Source organism: Mixophyes fleayi, chromosome 4 (assembly GCF_038048845.1).
Source record: "Mixophyes fleayi isolate aMixFle1 chromosome 4, aMixFle1.hap1, whole genome shotgun sequence".
In the NCBI taxonomy this organism is placed as follows: domain Eukaryota; kingdom Metazoa; phylum Chordata; class Amphibia; order Anura; family Limnodynastidae; genus Mixophyes; species Mixophyes fleayi.
The window spans coordinates 45,199,685-45,221,397 of NC_134405.1; the positions used below are offsets into that span (position 1 = coordinate 45,199,685).

At 44.7% G+C, this 21,713-nt stretch overlaps 2 protein-coding genes across 4 annotated transcripts in view; one reads left to right on the top strand and one right to left on the bottom strand.

Moving 5' to 3' along the window:
* Positions 1–21,713, bottom strand: part of COL5A3 (collagen type V alpha 3 chain) — a 188,167-nt gene that overhangs the window by 113,188 nt on the left and 53,266 nt on the right. For all 3 annotated transcript variants that reach the window (XM_075206858.1, XM_075206856.1, XM_075206857.1), the window contains exons 2-3: positions 1,706–1,873; positions 355–568 (exon numbers count right to left, since the gene is read on the bottom strand). In XM_075206858.1, coding sequence (XP_075062959.1) covers positions 355–568; positions 1,706–1,873 — 382 coding nt within the window. The remainder of the gene's footprint in view (positions 1–354; positions 569–1,705; positions 1,874–21,713) is intronic.
* LOC142149557 (uncharacterized) lies at positions 4,854–10,001 on the top strand. The gene is made up of 2 exons (XM_075204886.1): positions 4,854–5,301; positions 7,717–10,001. Exons 1-2 carry the CDS (start codon positions 4,854–4,856, stop codon positions 8,616–8,618), a joined length of 1,350 nt encoding a protein of 449 aa, XP_075060987.1. The 3' UTR covers positions 8,619–10,001.

A 21,713-nucleotide genomic window follows, 5' to 3' on the forward strand; every position in this document is an offset into this window, starting at 1 on the left:
GGCACTCTTCATCCAGATTAAGTAATTATGGTGGCATTTCTCACAATTAACCAGGAGTCATTAATTAACCTGCCGGTTTGGTGGCATCATCACTTTTAAGGGGATACTATACACATGCACATAACCAAATGGGATGGAATAGCAGTGTAATCCCCAAGCAAAAACAGAAGCAACAATTGAGGCCCCTGAAATAGTACAGTATCATAAAACACGACACAGAAGACCCTGATTAACAATCCACCCCAACATGTGTACGCTTGGTACTCTATCATCCTACTGGCACTCTATCATCCTACTGATACTCTATCATTCTACTGGTACTCCATCATCCTACTGTTGCAGTGTTCTACTCACTTGCCGTCAGCCAGGTTGATCTTCTTGAAGAAGGGGTAATTTTCCGGAGTTGGATGTCCATGTTGATCCTCATACACAAAGACTGGGGAACGTCCAATCTCCACACCCAGTTGCTGCACGCCCTTTTCATTGTAAATGGAGAGGAGGAAGAATTGAGCTCCCTTTTTTACTTTGAGAGTGATGAGAATGGAGAAGTCTTCTGGAAATGGGTTATCTGCACCGATGGATGGGATGAGATTCAAAACAAGAAGATGAAGGTACAACAATCTCTGGTATTGGAGTAATCATTCAATATTATATGGACATCTACTTCCAATACAGAGCATATTTGTATTACCCTTTATCCTCTAAGGGGTATATTTACTAAACTGCGGGTTTGAAAAAGTGGAGATGTTGCCTATAGCAACCAATTAGATTCTATCTGTCATTTAGTAGAATGTACTAAATAAATGATAACTAGAATCTGATTGGTTGCTATAGGCAATATCTCCACTTTTTCAAACCTGCAGTATAGTAAATTTAGCCCCAAGTCTTTGTGACTCCTGACACCTCTTACCTCTTTTTACCCCCTTTGGGATGTAAGCTCTTATGAGCAGGCCCCTTTTGCTTCCTGTTTCTCTACCTACTCTTCTCCTCCAACTTCGCTATAATTCCTATGACTGGAGCCTCTGAAGTCATGGTATTACCCGTTTATTGTTCTGTACTGTTTTCCCTGTATGGTCTACTGTACTGTACTGTGTACAGCGCTGTGGAAATCTTGTGGTGCCATATAAATAAAAGATAATAATAATAATAATAATAATAATAATAATAATAATAATAATAATAATAATAATAATAAAAAACTTCCTACACCTTGTTTCACATAAGCTGTAATTCTCTATTTCCTCCAAAATATAGCAAGCGCCTGGGGCCTGATTCATTAATGATCTTAACTGAAGAAACTTCTTATTTCAGTCTCCTGGACAAAACCATGTTACAATGCAAGGGGTGCAAATTAGCATTCTGTTTTGCACATAAGTTAAATACTGACTGTTTTTTCATGTAGCACACAAATTCTTGATAGCTTATTTGTACACTAAAATTTAAAGTTGATATTTGTGTGCTACATGAAAAAACAGTCAGTATTTAACTTATGTGCCAAACAGAATGCTAATTTGCACCCCTTGCATTGTAACATGGTTTTGTCCAGGAGACTGAAATAGGAAGTTTCTTCAGTTAAGATCCTTAATGAATCAGGCCCCTGGTCTTCACATTATTCATCATCTCTAACTATGTTCCCTTATCTGCATTTTCCGATCATAGCATCCTACACTTGACATAAATGTGTAATGAAACTTTTATAACGCACCTGGGAATAACTGTTTGGTTGGGGCACTAAAGTGAGTTCTGTTCTCCAATTGGAAAGCGATATCCGTCTCCTCGATTCCTTGCCTCTGCGTACAAAGTCCAGCTGCTAACGTAACTCCTTCAATTTCTTCGTTGAGTTCCAGAGCTTTTAAGACGTTAACCGGGGATTCTATGAAAGAACAGTAAAATTGTCAGAAATCACCATTTGGACTGTCTACAAAAAAGCACACATTAAAAGTCTTCTTAAATTTCCTTTATAAATGTTATTTATTACAGTTATAATGTACTTATCTAATGAGGTCATCTGTAGCTATTGTCAAATTTATAGGATTGGGAGGGACTTTGCAATTCTATCTGGAGACGATTTTTAAACACTTTTTGTATTTTCAATTTCTCTAGTTGGTGGTTTCAATTTAAAGAGAAGGTTAAAATGGTCATTAAAATGGCTCTACACCCTTCCCAACTTGATCTATAGTATCAATTAAAATACAACATATATGTAGATATCTAATGTCTTTAATTGGGTGATAGATAATCTATTCAAATGACTCACATTTGTCCCATCTTACTTACAGAATGTTTTACATTGGTGTATTGATCTAATTTGTGTATTGCATCCTCATTATTTCTATAATGGAACGTTTCCTAGTACATACCCAGGTTTTGTTCTTGCGTTCTAAATACAGTTAATTATAGAAAATCCCACATACTGTCTGTCATTGTGGTCTCAGTATTGTAACTCACTTTCTGTTTAGAAGAAAATACTTCTGGGAATTGTAGTTTTTATGGAAGCCCTTTATAAATCTATCATTAAACAATAGAGTTTTAGGGCAGGTCACATTCTGTTTCTCCAATATTAGTGCAGTATATAATATTCTGCTCCTTATGTGAACCACTATTAGACAACCATAAAATAAGTGAAATATCCTTGTAACCATCAACCTGGTTCACTGAGTTGATCCTACATATGCAAAACACTAATTGCATTACAATATTGGACAAGTACTGAAGACTTTCTGTAACATGACCTAATTAAGATAGTGGGGCTTATTTAATAAAATTGTACTATGTGCACAAATTTGTAGAATCCCTTAGTAATCCAGGCATTTGCTAACGTGCACTAGAAAAATGAATCTGATTGGCTGCTATAGATTACCGCACATGTGTGCAAACAGCAATATGTTATAAAATGAGCTACATTGAGGACTAGTAGACATTCTCCAATGCACTTGTAAAAACCCAAAAGCCGATTATGTTAGATAAACAGCAACATGGGTTGTCAGGGGAGAGAGGATGAAGAGCATAGACCAGTGGTGGACAACAGAAGTCCTGTGGGTGCCACAAAAAAGTAGGATGAGAAAGTTGAGCCAACTTACTCTAAGTAACTGACTATGATAAGGGACATTTTTATATAGCGGTAACAAGTCCTATTGTGACAATAGGGCTTATTTTTGGCAATATATCAAAGTAGTCAATGCTGTTGATACACATGCAGGAAAGAGCAATAGTTAAAAGTATTGGAATGGTACAGAAGATTATTTTCTTATTTTTTATATAATTTTTCTTTATTAAGTTTTAAAGACAACAATAACAACTGTATAATAAATAAAGACAAAGTTGGCAAAACCATCGAAGTAAATTACATCATGAATAAATGGGGCAATCAAATATAGTTTATGATGTCAATATGAAGAAGAAAGAAGGAAGAGAAAAGAGAAAGAAAAGATACATCTAAGGTATCAAAGATGGGATAAAGAGAGGAGAATGGAATCAATGGGGAGGAGTTTCCTAGAATAATCGGAAGGTTACTGATATCACTCAGAGGGTCTTGAGTCTTGGCTTATAATGACAAGTGAGGCTATTAGGACGAACGCACTTAAAGGGCGACAGGGTTTGTAACAAGCTGAATGATGACCTGGTGTGTTTTAACATGGGGTGGGGACCGACCAATGGGGGCCCATGTGGGAGGGACCTTGATAGAATATAGCAGGATGTACTTCCTGCTTTACTTCACTTGCAGCACGAGATCCAGTGGGAGACCCAGCAGCAAGGAAACGGATAAGTCCCATTTTGTGGTTTATTCTTTGTTTTATTGTGTTCTTTTGCCCATTTCCATTTGCCTTTAACGTTCCCCCTCCCGTTATATTTTAAATCCAGCCTTCTTCTTCTCCCCTTGTCTTTACCTGCCCCACATTTGGCCTGCCCCCCCCCCTCTCCCTACAGCCCCTCATTCACCGTTCCCGCCGTCACCCACCCTCCCCCCCCCCTCCGTTTGCCATTAGTTTCTTTCCCTCCAGCCACCAGCATAATGCCCCGTCCCAAGAGAAATGCTCCTCGCCCGGCACGCCTCAGGTCCCCCTCTCCCACCCCCTCCCGCCGCCATCTTCCAGCCTCAGCCTCAGCCTCTTCCCTCCAAACCCCCGCCCTCACTCCAGACATGCCGCTAAGCGGCGATAATGCACGGCCCCCCCTGGGATCCTCTCCCGGGCACTCCCCAGCATTTCGCGCCACTAGGCGCAGCGGCGCCCCCTCCCCTCTTCCCCCGGCCAGTTCGCGCATGCGCAGAACGCGCGCTCCATCGCGCCCGGCCGGATCCAGCAGCGCAGCCAGTCTAGATGACATGGCTGCAGGGGCAGCCAGCGTTTCTGTTAGGGAGCTCAGCGGGCAGCCTCAGCGGTCCCAGCAAGTGGCCGTCACCCCCCCTCCCCAGGCTAGCACATCAGGTGTCATTTCAGCCAGCCCTGTTGAGGATAGGAGCCATTACCAGTTCAGATTGTGCCCCATCACCCCTCCTGTGGCAGCCCAGGGCTTCAGGTCACGAGGTCATAACCCTCCAGCACCCCACCAATTGCATTTCCCTCCCAGCCCATTCCTGCCCCATAGTAGTGGTGGATCAGCATGGGGGTCACACCAGGGCAGAGGTCAAGAGTTCAGCAGGTCCCAAGGTCATACCTCAGGTCACGGGGAATACCAGCACCATGCGGGTGGGTGGGACACACTTCCTGCCAGGGCATCAATGGATTTCAGAGACCGGTCCGAGGCGCCTGTATGGCCCTCTTTACGCCGGCAACGCCTGTCACCTCCAGCGTCTCGCCCATACACGTCACGAAGGGTCTCTTCCCCGGGGAACGTGGCGGGTGGGTTCACCCATGGGGGTCACGGGGGTCAGGTCTGATAATATTATAGTCGATTATCACCACTCCAGCGGCGGTAATTTGGGTCCAGGGCCTCTCCCCCTAGGGGGGCGGGCTACCTCCGGGTTTAGCGATCGGAGGCGGGAGGAATTTTCTACGTTCCCTAGCCCTGACCATTTAGCGGCTCCTAACCCGTTTAACGTAGATAGAGACATCAACGCGGCGCGGCGGCGCTTGGACTATTTGCCCAGATCTCAGCTGACTGTTCCCCTTCCCGTTTCAGAGACTACAGTTACAAATCCGGAGACGAGGGTCGGTCGGAACGATCGTTCGGGGTCCGAGTCTCGTGATCTGAGGTCGTCAGGGACCAGGGAGGATGCGGTCCGGGACACGTCTGGAGGACAGGTCGCGGCAACTGCACTCGGGGAGACGTCTGTCGGTGCTGGGAATACTGCTCCTGTCGGTGAGTCCATTTCCGTTAACACACATAAATCACACTTGTTGGCATCACCTGTCTTATCTACCAGCAGTGGGTCCTCCGGCTCGGGGGACAGGCCCAGAAAATTAATTAAGTTGTTAGAAACAGAATTGTTAGGAAAACGGAGTAAGCACACACCCCAATCAGGAGACACAGATCAACCAGCGGCTCGTAGCGAATTGGGGCAGGTAGAATCCCTGGATATTACACACGGCATAAGGCCTAGCGTACGGGATAGAATTAGGAGGGGTAAGTACGTGGATATGTACGCGTTAACCGGCGAAGATAGGAAGGCGCTGGCGGCCGCCTGTGAGAGGTCGGGAATGGGGGAGGAGAAATACAGATCCTTCTCTAGATGGGTTAATGCCTTCTCCATTTTCGCCACAGTATATGTAGAGACCCGTCCCAACGAACAAGCGGAGGTATGGAGGTATATGCACCTTATTAGTGGGATGTACGTAAAGGACGGCCCGGTAATTTGGAGGGCATATGACGAGCTTTTCAGGAAACGGATGAGTGGGCGTGAGAGACTTCCTCTGGGATCGAAAGACATTGACACCTGGCTGGAGTTAATGAGGCCCAGCAGTCAGTCTGCAGAGGGTAGCTCTGTCAGGCGGTTTCAAGGGCCGGGGAGGACGCAGAATGTCCTCCCCCCAAAAGGAAGGTGTTATGACTTCAATGCAGGGGCCTGTCAAAGAGGCTCAGCCTGCAGATTTAGACACATCTGCACGTCATGTAACGGCCATCACCCTGCCAACGAATGCGCAAAGGCCCGTGGAAGTGGGGGACGGGGAAGAGGCTCTGGCTCAGCTCTGCCGAGTCAAGGGGCCGTCGCCAATTGATTTGGTTGAGCTGGATAAGTGGCTAGGGTGGTTTGATGATAAGGTGACTGGGTCCCTTCTCCATGACGGCTTTCATTTTGGCTTTAAACTCCCGGTCCAAGGTAGCGTTTCCTCGGCAGCTCCGGTTAATCTGAAATCGGCGCTCGCTTTCCCAGAAGTATTAGACGAAAAAATAGGGAAGGAGGTTGGTTTGGGTCGCATGATTGGCCCGTTCCGACTTCCTCCTATTCCCAATCTGATTTTGTCCCCAGTAGGGGTAGTTCCCAAAAAAACAGTAGGAAAGTTTAGATTGATCCAGCACTTGTCTCATCCTGCCGGTAAATCCGTGAATGACGCAATTGACGTTAATCTCAGTTCTGTCAGTTATCAGTCATTCGAATCGGCCCTAGCGCTGGTCCAGGAATGCGGCAGGGGCTCCTTGTTGGCCAAAGTGGATATCGAATCGGCGTTCAGATTGCTGCCCCTTCACCCTGAGTCGTATCAATTCATGGGTTTCCGGCATCGTGGTGAATACTACATCGATCGCTGCCTGCCCATGGGTTGTTCGATCTCATGCGCACTGTTCGAGAAATTTAGCGGTTTCTTGCATTGGTGCATTCAGGCCGGGACAGGGTGTCGGTGGATCGCGCATTATCTTGACGACTTCCTGGTTATCGGGCCGCCTGGTACCACGGTTTGTCGAGATACGCTTTTTTCCACGGAGTCCTTGTTTAGGGTGTTAGGCGTTCCCATCGCAGCAGACAAGACGGAGGGCCCAACTACATGTCTCTCATTCCTCGGGATCGAGATTGACACGCTAGCAGGGATCTGCAGGCTTCCAGCAGACAAAGTTACAAAGATGTATGAGGCTATCACAGAAGTGCTAGGGGCAAACGTTAGTTCCCTGAGGTCGATACAGTCCCTATTAGGGCGGTTCAACTTTGCCTGCCGTGTAATCCCCATGGGGAGGGTTTTCTGTAGGAAGCTCCAAAGAGCCACAGCAGGTAGGAGTAGGCCACATGCAGTCATACAACTATCCAAGGTGGTTAGGGAGGATCTTCAGATATGGCTCATTTTTCTTAGGGGTTTTAATGGCAAGCGTATTTGGCCGTCACCTCCAGTAACAAACGGGGAAATTAACTTGTTCACGGACGCTGCTGGGGCATCCGGCTTTGGGGCTTATCTGGACGGACACTGGTGTGCGGATAGATGGCCCGATGATTGGCAGAGGGATGGGACCACTAGGAACTTGTTGGTTCTTGAATTATTCCCGATTGTGGTGGCAATTGAATTGTGGGCACCCGTTTTGCGGGGTAGGCACATAGTTTTTTGGTGTGACAATTTGGGGGTGGTCCAGTCCATCAACAAGCAGAGTGCATCGGCCTACCAGGCAATATTGCTCTTGCGGCACCTAGTGTTGCGCTGTTTGCAGAATGACATTTCATTCAGGGCGAGGCATGTTCCGGGGGTGCAGAATAGCCTAGCAGATGCGTTGTCTCGATTCCACTGGGACAGGTTTCGCAGCCTTGCTCCTCACGCAGACTGTGTTGGTACCCCGTGTCCCCCTTGTGTTTGGCAGATCATCAAGCCGGCATAAGAGGCCTCGCGGAACAAGCGGTAGCTCCCTCCACCCTGAGATCCTATCAGGCGTCATGGAGACGGTGGTCGTTTTTCAGCAGGCAGAAAGAGCAATCCGAGGCAGGTCAGAGAGATGCTATGCTAGCCTTTATGTGGGACAGATATTCCGAAGGTGATTCTAAGACCTCTATGGCATCTACCCTGGCTGGTATATCATTTATGGCCAAGCTGCAGGGTTACCCGGACGTTACCAAACATTTTTTAATTAATAAGGCCTTGAAGGGTTGGGGGAGAGTCCCTCCTTCTCATAGCGATGCTCGTTTACCAATTACCCTTAACATCTTGGAGGATTTGATACGGAAAGTGGGTTTGGTTACCTCGGACGAATACGAGAAGCTTTTATTTAGTTTGGCTTTTTCCATGGCCTTCTTTGGGGCTTTTCGCATTTCGGAGCTGGTAGCTAGGTCCAGAGGACATCAAGAGTCTGGGTTGAGAGCAGAACATGTCAGTCTGGGTGAAGGGACCTTTGCCTGCAAAATAGTTAGATCTAAGACTGATCAGAGCGGGAAGGGCTCGTGGGTGCAGTTAGCTCCTCAACAGCTTCAGCATATCTGCCCGTTTAGGCTGGCGTCACAGTTTATGAGTACGAGACCCCAGGCCAACTTGTTTCTGTGTCACAGTAATAGCATTCCTCTGACTAAATATCAATTTGCGGCCATTTTAAAGCGGACCTTACAGTCTCTTAATTTAAACAGCACCCTATACGGGACTCACTCATTTAGGATCGGGGCTGCTACATCTGCCGCCTTGGCGGGATCTTCTAACGAAGCTATAAAAGCTTTGGGCCGCTGGAAGTCCACGGCTTACCAGTCTTATGTGAGAATTGACAAAGTTATTGATTGAATGTTGTGTTGTTTAACCAATTTGTTTTGATTTCGCAGTTTTTCTTTTCACACTTTCTTTCTCGCCTGAGCCTTCAAACCATCCCATCCCACTTCCCTTACCCATCCCATCTTCCCCTCCACTTGGTGGGCTACCCTGGGCTTTTCCGCTCGCCGCTTTAACGCGGGGGCGCGAAGGGATTTTCACCCGGGTTTCCCTGGGCGTAAGTCCTGATTAGTGGTGTGCAGCCGGGGTTTTTCCGGGTGTTGTTTACCTTCACCTGGGTGGTCTGCTCCCTGTTTGTGTCTACCTTCCCTTACCCCCCTTCGTGTTACGTTTTTTCTGTTACAAACACGTATCCTTCTCATACCTATATACCACGCCTGTCTGTCTGCCCAATTCAATGATTTCATGCTAACATGGGTTCTCTGATTTCAGGTGATGGTGTTAGAACTAAGACGGTGTGGATCATCGGTCATTCGTTTGTTTTTTGGGCCGCTGGCCACCCCAGGTCAAAAAGTATCCCGGATAATTGCGGCACGGTGATTAGATGGTGGGGCAAAAGAGGTTTAGGCTGGCAGGACCTTATTCCGTGGTTGATTAGGCTTATAAAACAACAAGGCCCACCGGACGTTCTGGTTGTACATGCGGGAGGTAACGATTTAGGTAAGGGTAAATCATTAGATCTCATCGTTAAAATCAGAGAGGACTTGCGTCAAATACACGAGGCGTGGCCAGACATCATTATTGGTTGGTCAGCACTTATTCCCCGATTAGTATGGAGGACAGCCATTCCTATAAAAAAGATGACGGCTATGGTTCGGAAGCTAAATAGTGCCATCCGGAAAATAGTACGGTCCATGGGGGGTATAGTCATAGACCACCCGGGGTTAGGGGTAGAGGCACCACATCTTTTTAGACGGGACGGCGTTCACCTTAATGAAGAGGGTATGGGTCTCTTTATAGACAGGATTTACGGGGGAGTGGAGGCGTGTTTCGGTTAGTTGGTGGCGGGCTGCGGCGTCTGTAGGGCGCAGCGGGGTAGGAAGGCACTGCGTTCAGCGGCTGATTAGTGGGCGCACTGGTAGTTGGTCGTAGGTCACTGCCCCCTTTGATGTAACAGTAACTCCTTTTGGTCCTTCGGTGAGGAGGGTCCCTGTCCGGCTCGGTGAGGGAGGGCAGCGTGAGTTGTAAGGGGCAGTCACTCTGACGCCAACTCAGCGCTATGTATGTAGGGATTTGTTCCCCCGTGTTTTTTTGCGGACTTACGGCGGTTTGCGCCAGTCCATTAAGTAATCGTGTGTGATCAGCTCGTGAGCTGTCCCGCAGTGCTCTTTCTCCGCCACCATAGGTTAGTTAATATAAAATCCTTATAATAAAATTCCTGCCAAGTTTAATAACTTATTCAGGTCTCCGTGTCTTTATTTGCATGCTATGGTTTAAAGTTAAGGTTAATGTGAAGTTTGTGGTAACATACACAGTGAGCCCTTTATGACAAGTGAGGCTATTAGGACGAACGCACTTAAAGGGCGACAGGGTTTGTAACAAGCTGAATGATGACCTGGTGTGTTTTAACATGGGGTGGGGACCGACCAATGGGGGCCCATGTGGGAGGGACCTTGATATAATATAGCAGGATGTACTTCCTGCTTTACTTCACTTGCAGCACGAGATCCCACCCACCCATCACTCAAGTTGGTCCGGGGTTTGTTGTCATTGGTGGGGTAGGAAGGCACTGCGTTCAGCGGCTGATTAGTGGGCGCACTGGTAGTTGGTCGTAGGTCACTGCCCCCTTTGATGTAACAGTAACTCCTTTTGGTCCTTCGGTGAGGAGGGTCCCTGTCCGGCTCGGTGAGGGAGGGCAGCGTGAGTTGTAAGGGGCAGTCACTCTGACGCCAACTCAGCGCTATGTATGTAGGGATTTGTTCCCCCGTGTTTTTTTGCGGACTTACGGCGGTTTGCGCCAGTCCATTAAGTAATCGTGTGTGATCAGCTCGTGAGCTGTCCCGCAGTGCTCTTTCTCCGCCACCATAGGTTAGTTAATATAAAATCCTTATAATAAAATTCCTGCCAAGTTTAATAACTTATTCAGGTCTCCGTGTCTTTATTTGCATGCTATGGTTTAAAGTTAAGGTTAATGTGAAGTTTGTGGTAACATACACAGTGAGCCCTTTAAGAAAAAGTGAAGTTGTGACTCTAGAGTTTTTATGAGTGGACTGTATAAGGGATGGATAGAGATATGATTTTTGTCTGAATCTTGGAATTTGAGCCAAGGGTACCATATAGCGCAGTAATCTGTGAATTTATCTGTCATGGAGAGTGTTATTTCATCCATTGTTCTATAAAATTCCAGTCTCCGGTCACTGATATCACTTTCTCATATAAAGACCGGGACATTTTATATAAAAGATCTGCATGTTGACCTACCCACCATCTTCACCCTGTAGGGGAGGACTGTGTTTTTCCTAAAGTTTTTCAGCAAGTGTCTCTAGGATTTGAGTTTCCATTATAATTGTGAATGACCGTTAAAGTTGGCTGGGCTAGAATCAGCCTTTAGCAAGTCAGTGTATTAGAATGTTCACATCTCTACATATCTCTCCGGGAACTTGAAACACATTCTATTTCCGTGAATGCTACTGCTCACCATATCGGTGCACCACTCAGTAAAGTTTTTAGAAATACTTGGGATTTATAAACATCCAGCTATAATCATTTCTGACATCTAAACAAAGGAGAACATTCCATGGTCTTCTGCAAAATATAGTATACATAACATGTAGCAGCCTCTTGTGCCAATAACCTTGTAAAAAAACTGTATTTTCCCACATTAACAAGAGATCTATCTTAAGGAAAAACCACACAGATACAAACAGAATTTATAATGAATCTCTAAGGGTTCTGTATGCAGTGGTCATTAGATATAAACCTCCTAGGTTGTATAATTAAAAGAACAAACAATGCAAGGGAAGGGGGGCTCTTTTCCTGTCATTTAAGGCATTTTCTCTATGAGCTGTCTAATATAATTTAATGGACACCATACGGTTTTTAAGACATATTTGTCTTAGTATATGTACTTTGTATATATAGTCCTCAGCATTGGTTTTCCTTGTGTTGTAACAACAATCATCGACTGGCGAGCAGGTGGGTACCCAGTGCTCTGGCAGTAGTTCCAAGTCTTCCTCAGCGTCCACGGAAGTTATTATTATTATTATTATTAATTTTTATTTATAGGGCGCCACTAGGTATCCGTAGCGCCGTACAGGGACAGACAGAAACACGATACAGGGTGAGACAGCACGGTACAACGGTAACACGGTAACAAAAAGCACAGTAACTCAGAAGCTCGATGTACAGCTAGATGAGAGGTGAGAGCCCCCAGCGGGGTAGAGAAGGGGGTAGAAGGGCAGGAGAACCCCACGGATGAGACAAGGAGCTGGAGAGCAGAGTTAAGGTGGTGGAGAACAGAGGGAAAGGAGGCCCTGCTCGAAGGAGCGTACAATCTAAGGGGAGGGTAGGACGGACAGAGATGCAATGGTAGGAGGAGGGAATAGGGAGAACGGGGCTGAGACGGAGAGGAGGGGAGAGGAGAAAGAAAAGGAGGGAGGTAAGAGGGGGACAGGAGGGAGGGCAGGAGTGGGAGGGGGGTAGGGGGACCCGGGGAGGAGGTCAATTAGGTGGGGGACTGGAGGGCTTTAAGGAAAAAGGTGGGTTTTTAAGGCCCGTTTGAAGCTGGACAAGTTGGGGGAAGTTCTGATGGAGTCTCTCTTACTTGCATACACGTTCTTTGCCATCCAGTGGCACATATACATTTAGTTTATAATACAAAGGCCATGCCATGATGGTCATCCCTATCAGTTGGCACTTACACTTGCCCTGTAGCTGGTGAAAATGATACGGCTAAAAAAAGTGTAATTACAAGATACCCAGGACTGAATAGCATCCCTGATGCCCCAGACAGGCCCCACCCACATAAAAGCAGGCCTGCTCCCAACCATTATCCATGTGACATGATGGTGTGGTGCAGGCCTCACTCTACCGCTACCTGCTGCCACTAGGATTAGAGGCCTGTATTAGGTTGAAGGGGGACCAGCCCAAGGTGCTAATGTATCCATCCCTTTACCCTTGGTCCGTCCACCAGCCCCTGCTTATGGAATTTTGTATCCAGAATATGTAAAGTTAAAACAAAACGAATACAAAAGAAAATTATTTCTGTTGCTCAATGAAAATATATTATATACAGATATGATCACACTAAACTGTGAGGTGCACTAATAACTCCTTTAATTAGGAGCCGTGGTCCGTGTGCATTGTGGGTAATAGATCCTATCTCCATATTTGTGACATATTACTGTTTGCACTCTACCAGTTTGTAGAAATATAATTACAAGTAATCTGTGTTTTTTTTCTCTTTCTAATGTCACCTAAGAAATCCTGCAAATTACAGAGTATGAGGTGTCGGAGAGATTAACCATTGTTAGGAGATTAGTGATTACAGATTTACACTTATCACTGGTTTTAAAGGATTATATTATAGTCATAATATGCGCACAAACTGCAGCTGCAGAATGTGTTGGTTTCTTTCAGCGAAGTGATCATTTCTGACTTTAAACACAAATAAACAGCAGATTAATGGAGTAAAAGATGTAAATATTGTACATCGCAATTCTAGTCTTGAGTCACAATTAAACAAGTGGCACATTTCAAAACAAATCTCTGGGTTAATACTTTTGGGGGCATATTCAATTGTTGGTGTTATAGCCAAAATTAACGCGCCACGCGCACTATTACCGTCATTACGGTAATAGTGCGCGTAAATACAGGTTTTACGGTACTTTTCTCGCTGGATTTCAGCTGAAATCCGGCTTACTATTACCGTAATACTGGTAATGGTTTTTCCGCAGCGGAAACCGCCGAGAATTGAATATGCCCCTTGTAATGAAAAAACAAAGAATACATGTAAATGCAATTGGCTTTAATCTTTTTTAAATAAAATGAATAATTGTTTTATAAATTAATTTTTTGTATTCGAGACATCAAAGATTGTGTATAACTCATGTGTGTGTATTACTGACACTGTCACATCAGTACATAAAATTAAACTCTTCCTATCACAAATTGTCTGCACCACAACAATCAGAAAAACAATTCTGTGCATAATGGAGAACATACAGGTAAAACAGAAGAAATAGAAAACTGCTTGGCTTTGCCCATGGTATTCTTGTGCAATTAGTAAAACACTTTTCCCTGAATGCCATGATTTAAACACTATACAATGGGCAGCAAAGTCACCTAGTGGCTAGCACTTCTGCCTTACAGCACTGGGGTCATGAGTTCAATTCCCAACCATGGCCTTATCTATGTGGAGTTTGTATGTTCTCCACATGTTTGTGTGGGTTTCCTCCAGGTGCTCCGGTTTCCTCCCACACTCCAAAAACATACTGGTAGGTCAATTGGCTGCTAACAAATTGACCCTAATCTGTTTGGTCTGTCTGTCCTATGTGTATGTTAGGGAATTTACACTGTAAGCCCACAAATGGATACATCTGGGTAAGACTCAACCCATTTTTTGTTAAGCCATACTCGTTTTGTGGCTTATGAATAGGGACGTTCCACCAAAATCGACACAGTTGGGATGTATCTGCATTTATTACTAACATTCCTATAGAGATAGATTCTCAATTTTGCTTTATTACTGGAAAGATACATGTTGTAGAGATGAGAAAGGTTGTGTCAGAATTTGACAAAGTAGTGCCAGACTTTGTATGTGAAGCCAATTTAATAAGGATTCCGGCAGCACATGTACTGCCGCAATCCCTTCACTTCTGTCCCTCAGGATGGCGCCAGCAGACGATTTTAGAAATAAAAACTGCTTTATTTATTTATATAAGGTGGAATCATTGCAAAATAATAATCATTCCAGTTCCACATGCGTAAACCAGCAAGCCAAAGTCAGGCATTCAATGATGCACCAAGCCTGGCTGACAGCAGTAACGCTACTTGTACCGCTGCCAACCAGTATCGCCAGGAAGCTGAGTATCACTCAGTATCACTCAGCTGTTCTGGTGATATTTTCTTGGTATATTACCGCGATTGGAGGTTTTAGAAAACCAGCCCTGTCACCACTTTAGTAAATTGAAGCCTTAATGCTCACATTTCACCATCCCCGCAGTACATCATCCCTACACCAACGACACTGATTTGGTAGAGTTGTATGTGTGTTCAGCGCAGTTCACACAAGGCTTTAAAGGGAAGGCATCAGAGAGAAGCTCATTGAAGCATAGACCTATTCTGCACATTCTTTTCCATCTATGAACACCCATTGCAGCTAAAAGTTTCACACGTTGCATTTTGGAGACGTAAACTTTAGTGGTTATTTAATAATTAGCAAAAATGGATTTAACCCATAGCAACCTATCAGATTCACATTTTCATTTTTTTTTAGCACATATTAGTAAATAAAAGCAAACATCTAAATGATTGCTATGTGTTATTGCTAGAGATGCGAATGAGAACTGAACACACCCGAACTTTGGGGATCCGAGTACCGAGCCGGCCTCGGTACTGTCTCGCGCCCTCGGAATTGAAAACGAGGCAAAACGTCATTGTGACGTTATTGTATCTCAGATCTCGCGAGTTTTGTATTCCTTTTTAAGATCCAACATAGCGGGGGCTGGGAGAGAGGGCGGACCCCCATTTTTCTTTTCTGCCAGTGCTGTGTGCCAATGTGTCCTAGATGTGCTAGGAACTGCCGTGTGTTTGTGCCATTGCTCTGTCGCTTACCATCCAGCCAGGTCGCTGCAGTATTTGTCCGAAAGAGTATGAAAATAATATGGTGACCTGTGAGGTGGTCAAAATTGACTGCAAATGACTTGAAATTAGTGCTATTGAGGTTAATAATAATGTAGGAACAAAAAAAAAGGAAAATTATGTGATTTTAGCATATTTTAAGATTTTTTTCTAAAAAATCCAAATCCAAAACACGAGGGCGGTTTAGCCAAAACCAAAGCCAAAACACGAAGCTAATCCAGATCCAAAACCAAAACTAAAACACACGAGGGCGGTTTTGCCAAAACCAAAACCAAAACACGAAGCTAATCCAGATTCAAAACCAAAACCAGTTCACGGGGGTCAGTGAGCATCTCTAGTTATTGCACAAATAAGCCCTAATGTGTTAGTAATCACTGAACAGGCCGTAACATCTAGTTGCTCCATTTTCTTGTGGTCATGGTTCATTTCAGATTGAAATTTTCACATACACATAATTGGAAATACTTATACAGTATATATATATATATATATATATATATATATATATATATACACGCACATGTATTCATAGTAAAAGATGTGGATCAGATGGAGCCTGGTTTATGTACACAGCAAAATTCCAAGTCAAATAAAGCAGATTAATCATTTTAGAAATCTACAGCTATTTGTAAGTAAAGATTGCTCATTTAACTAACACAAATGGTAAACAAAAAACGAGCAATACTGAACACAGGCTCAGTAGGAAATAAGAAGCCATTGCTATGGAAGGTACACTTATTTTATTGACTGATCAAATAATATTTCAGTGCAAGTCTCCTACATGGCTCAGTATCAACCTGAGAGATAATGTAATACCTCGGGGCGATGAGGTAGAATGTACAGCTTCTTTGAGGATGCTTTTAAATCCCTTAATGACCGTAAGTATTTCTTACCTTGGTAACCAGACCTGACAGTTTTGCTATGTGTATGTTAGATCAAGAAACATTTTAACTGATTACCTTGGTGAAGTTTACATTGTTTTCCTTTTCATTTTTGTGTCAGGGGGTGGTGGGTGTGGAAGTTTGTGGGGTAAAATTACTTTAGTAGAATAAAAAAAATAATATTTCCAAGATGCCTTATAGTGACTTTTACCCAATGTTCGCAAACCTACAAAGTTATGCATACATTATGTAAGGTATGACAGGTTTACAGAGCCTATACCAGTGGTGGGCACCATGCGGCCCACCGAGCCTTCAGCTGCGGCCCCTAGGGTGCCTCTCCCATGTCACCTATTCTCTGAAAGCTGAGAATAAGAGTGAAGTCATGCAGGTCAACCAGTCAGAGGAGGGCAGGACTTAGTGCATTGCATTCTGGACAATATCCCCTCCCTCCTTCCCCTGTGGGCTCGGTCCGTGTAGGTCAGTGTTGGGAGGTCTGTGGGAAGATGTGAGGGGCATGTGGGGAGGTCTGAGTGGTGTATGTGGGGAGTTTCGGAATACATATGGGCAGGGCTGTCATCAGGGGTTTATGGCCGGTATAGCTTAAAGGGGCCAATACAGACTAGTCTCAAGAAGGTAAGTTAATTGGTCATTTATTATGGGGGGACATTTACTGTGATTGGGTGGGAAGGGAACATTTACTGTGAGAGGAGGTGGGGAGGGGAACATTTACTTTGATTGGAGGGGGAGGGAAACATTTATTGTGAGGGGAGGGGGAGAGGGGAACATTTACTGTGATTGGGGAGGAAAAGGGAAACATTTTCTGTAATTGGGGAGGGGGGGGGGGGGGGAGAAGGAAACATTGCATTACATTACTACATAAAAAACAGCCAGTATTTAACTGGTGTGCAAAATAATAAACTAATTTACACCCCTTGCATTGCAACATTGTTTTGTCCACAAGAAATCTTACTCAAATTCCTGCCTAAGTTCTTTAATGAATCAGGCCCGAGTGATCATCTGGTTTTCTGTGTCCAATTTACACCAAAACAACTCTGATTATTAGTGTGTAAATATATATACTTTTTTTTTTCCTCCAAGAATTCCTAGAAACATTTTTTAGACTGTTTCACAGATGTTAAAGAACAACGCAAATGAAAAAATATAGCATAAACATTGAAATAAGACCTGCTGTACTTGTAATAAAATATGTGAGGGTTTAAATGCCAAGTTGAGCGTTAGCTTTGTTTAACCCTAGACTGATATAACAACTTAGTATAGGCACAACTACAGTATGGAAGTAACTTGGGTTTGAGCTATGTCGCTAGGACCATAAAAATAACGTAAAGCCCCAACAAACATACTTCACTCTTTGATTAGGTTGCCTGATGGACTTGTTGTGACTGACACAACTGCATGCAATCTAGGGAAGGCCCCTTGCAGATTGATTTAGTCCGCCAGTCTGGTCCCCAATCTGCACTGTATGGGACCAACTGTGGACCGACTGCATCATTCAGTCCGGGTTGGCGAATCAGATCCAGCTGCTCAGTCATGTGATCATGTGATTGAGCTTTGACTGAATTTATTTATCACCTGCACAGAGGTAAAATACCTGTTATGTGCGTCTTTTATTGGCACATTACAAGCATGGGCATTATTGAACATGGTGGACAGGTGCTTTCAATTTATGGGTTGGGACCCAACATGTGTTCCCATTCCATTTAGGGTGGGTCCCCATGACCTCCGTACTGCTAAGCGATTACATACTACCAATGCAAAAAAATAATATAGAAATAATATGTTAATAGATTTTGTACAAGTGCCTGTTTTGTGTTAGTTATAATTTAATAAAAACTGGATCCTATTACCAACTAATTAATGACAGTACTTTATGAACCGTAAGACACACAGTGCATAAATAAACTGAAAATCTTATTGTACAAAGATGAAAAATAATCTTCACTATCGACTTTTGGTTCCAAAATATACATTTCATTATTAAAGCAAACAATGACTCCTATTCTTAATCTGGGCCAATAGCGAAAAACAGCTAAAGCCTCTGGCCTAATTGTAAATCTGATAATGAATAACACCAATACTGAAGCACAATGTTTTGTTTTGAAATTGTAATAAACTAGGAAATTGCTCCTGATGTCCATAAAGTGTATTCATCTCTGTGGGTAACATGATATTTTTTTAGCAGGCTCACAAATCTGATTTGGTCTTTAGGCTCACAAAGTTCTAAAGTTCCTATTCCAACCACATGACCCACCCAGGATCAGACTGGCCCGCCGGGGAGCTGGGGTAATTCCCGGTGGGCCCCGATGCCTGATGGCTCCGTCCTCTTCGTTGGTGGGGCGGAGCTGGGTACATTAAAAAAAACAAAAAAAAGTAAAAAAAACCCTCACGTGATCGCGATGTCGACGCCCCTCCTCCCTCCTCTGTTCCAACTCAATGTAAGGCATGATGTCATCACACCTGACATTCAGTGAGGAGCGGTGCAGAGAGGAGCCAGCAAGAAGATAGAAGACAAGAAGAGAAGAAAAGAAAGAAGCAAATAGAAAGGTAAGTAAAGAAATGTGAACAGAGTGATGAAGGGGAGCAGGATGGCACAGAGCGATGAAGGGGGGAGCAGGATGACACAGAGCGATGAAGGGGGGAGCAGGATAATACAGAGTGATAAGGGGGGAAGCAGGATGGCACAGAGTGATGAAGGGGGAGCAGGGTGTCACAGAGTGATGAAGGGGGAGCAGGATGACACAGAGTGATGAAGGGGGGGCAGGATGACACAGTGATAAGAGTGGGAGCAGGATGACACAGAGTGATAAATGGGCGGCAGGGTCGCACAGAGTGATGAAGGGGAAGCAGGATGGCACAGAGTGATGAAGGGGAGCAGGATGGCACAGAGCGATTAAGGGGGGAGCAGGATGACACAGAGTGATAAGGGGGGAAGCAGTATGGCACAGACTGATGAATTGGGGGCAGGATGGCACAGGATGATGAAGGGGGCAGGATGGCCTAGAGCGATGAAGGAGGGAAGCAGGATGGCAAAGAGTGATGAAGGGGAGCAGGATGGCACAGAGCAATGAATGGGGGAGCAGGATGACACAGAGTGATAAGGGGGGAAGCAGGATGGCACAGACTGATGAATGGGGGGGCAGATGGCACAGGATGATGAAGGTGGGGCAGGATGGCCTAGAGCGATGAAGGAGGGAAGCAGGATGGCAAAGAGTGATGAAGGGGGGAGCAGGATGGCAAAGAGTGATGGGGGGGTGAGCAGGATGGCATAGAGTGATGAAGGGGGGGGAGCAGGGTGGCACAGAGTGATGAAGGGGGACAGGATGGCACAGAGTGATGAAGGGGGGGCAAGATGGCACAGAGCGATGAAGGGGGGGAAGCAGGATGGTACAGAGTGCTGAAGGGGGAGCAGGATGGCAAAGAGTGATGACAGGGTGAGCAGGATGGCACAGAGTGAGGAAGGGGTTAGCAGGATGGCACAGAGTGAGGAAGGGGGGGGGCAGGTGAAGGGGGAAGCAGAAGCAGCATGGAGGGTGCAGTGTGATCATAAGGGGGCACAGTGTGGTGATGAAGCGGCACAGTAATGTGTGTGTAATGGCACAGGGGGCTTGTGGCAATGTAGTATGTGTGTGACAGCACAGGGGGCTTGTGGCAATGTAGTATGTGTGTATGTGTGGTAGGTGGGGACTAATTAATGGGTGCTCTTGTTTGTGGGGTGATGGGTCAATTTAATGTATTAGTGGGGACTATTTAAGATGGGGTGGTTTGGGAGCTATTAATTGAATGTTGAGGTGAGTTTGGGGAGAAAAAGGTCTATTTATTAATGTAAATATGAATTATTTAATGGTAGTGACGGTTCCGGGAATATTTATTAAACATAAATACTATTAATTTATTGCTGGGACTGTTTGGAGGTAGGGAAATAGGTTTATTTATTAAATGTGTTTACTATTACTTTAATGTTGCGGCCGCAGTAAGGCCTAATTATTAATCGTGGGTGCTATTGACTTAACGCCAAGGCTGGCTGGAATTTTCTAAATGTTCCCAACATTCCAGGATCCAGAAAAGCTGCAACTAAAGAAACCTGCAGCCACAGGTGGTGAAAGTGACTAAAACAGGACAGTCTGTCAAATGTTCTGATTCTAGTTGGACAATCCCGATTTTTGGTGACTGTATTGTCCAAAATACACACTGCATTCTTTATATACTACACTATGGTGCTAGCTGTCCTTCATGGGCTGACCACACTCCTTTTAGTGCTTTGGTTACACCTCTCTATTGGCTGGCCACACCCCATTCTTGTGGGCCTCTACCATTGTATTCCTCCTGTGGGCCCTTCATGCCCCAGTCTGACACTAGACTGTGCACCAGTATGATCGGTGACACAGTGCAGCTTGCTCACACAGCCTAAACAACTTATCAGTTAAATCTACAAATTGGAGAACAGTTTGCTTATATTTTAAAATTAATTGCAGATTATACCTCTCCTTGTCACAATTTTGCACCCCCAAAAAAGTGCCCCCCCCCAGAAAAAACCTTGCGCCATAGGCTGCAGCCTTGCCAGCAGAGGGACAGCGTGGAGATATGGGTATAGTGCAGTAAACAAAATAGTTGGCTGTGTGTAAGTAACGGACACTTTAATTTCTAGGGGAGAAAGGTACATTGAAAAATTGAGCTCACTGCTGTCATTTATATCCAGAGGTCAAAGTGGAAATTTAGAAGTGACAGTATGAAAAATATAATGGAAATGTAAGTGACTGGAATGTGATAGTGTTACAATGACCATGGCCTTATCTGTGTGGAGTTTGTATGTTCTCCCTGTGTTTGCGTGGGTTTCCTCCAGGTGCTCCGGTTTCCTCCACACTCCAAAAACATACTCGTAGGTTAACTGGCTGCTATCAAAATTGACCCTAGTCTCTGTCTGTCTGTCTCCCTCTCTGTCTGTGTCTGTGTGTGAGTGTGTGCCTATATTAGGGAATTTAGACTGTAAGCTCCAATAGGACAGGGACTGATGCGAATGAGTTCTCTGTACAGCGCTGCGGAATTAGTTGCGCTATATAAAAAATGATGATGACGATGATGATGATGAATGATGGCAGTAAGAGAAGTGGAGGTATCGAGGATGTAAGGGACTGGAATGTGATAGTGTTACAATGAAGGCAGTAGGAGAAGTGGTGGTATGGAGGATGTAACTGACTGGAATGTGATAGTGTTACAATGAAGGCAGTAGGAGAAGTGGTGGTATGGAGAATGCAAGTGACTGGAATGTGATAGTGTTACAATGAAGGCAGTAGGAGAAGTGGAGGTATGGAGGATGTAAGTGAATGGAATGTGATAGTGTTACAATGAAGGCAGTAGGAGAAGTGGCGGTATGGAGGATGTAAGTGACTGGAATGTGATAGTGTTACAATGA

What these genes read in the sequence shown, in the direction of transcription:
- LOC142149557 (XM_075204886.1), top strand. Translation starts at nt 4,854, where the DNA reads ATGGGGGTCACGGGGGTCAGGTCTGATAATATTATAGTCGATTATCAC. An exon ending in TGGGAATACTGCTCCTGTCG is followed by an intron (nt 5,302 to 7,716) that starts GTGAGTCCATTT and finishes TGTGTTTGGCAG; the next exon opens with ATCATCAAGCCGGCATAAGA.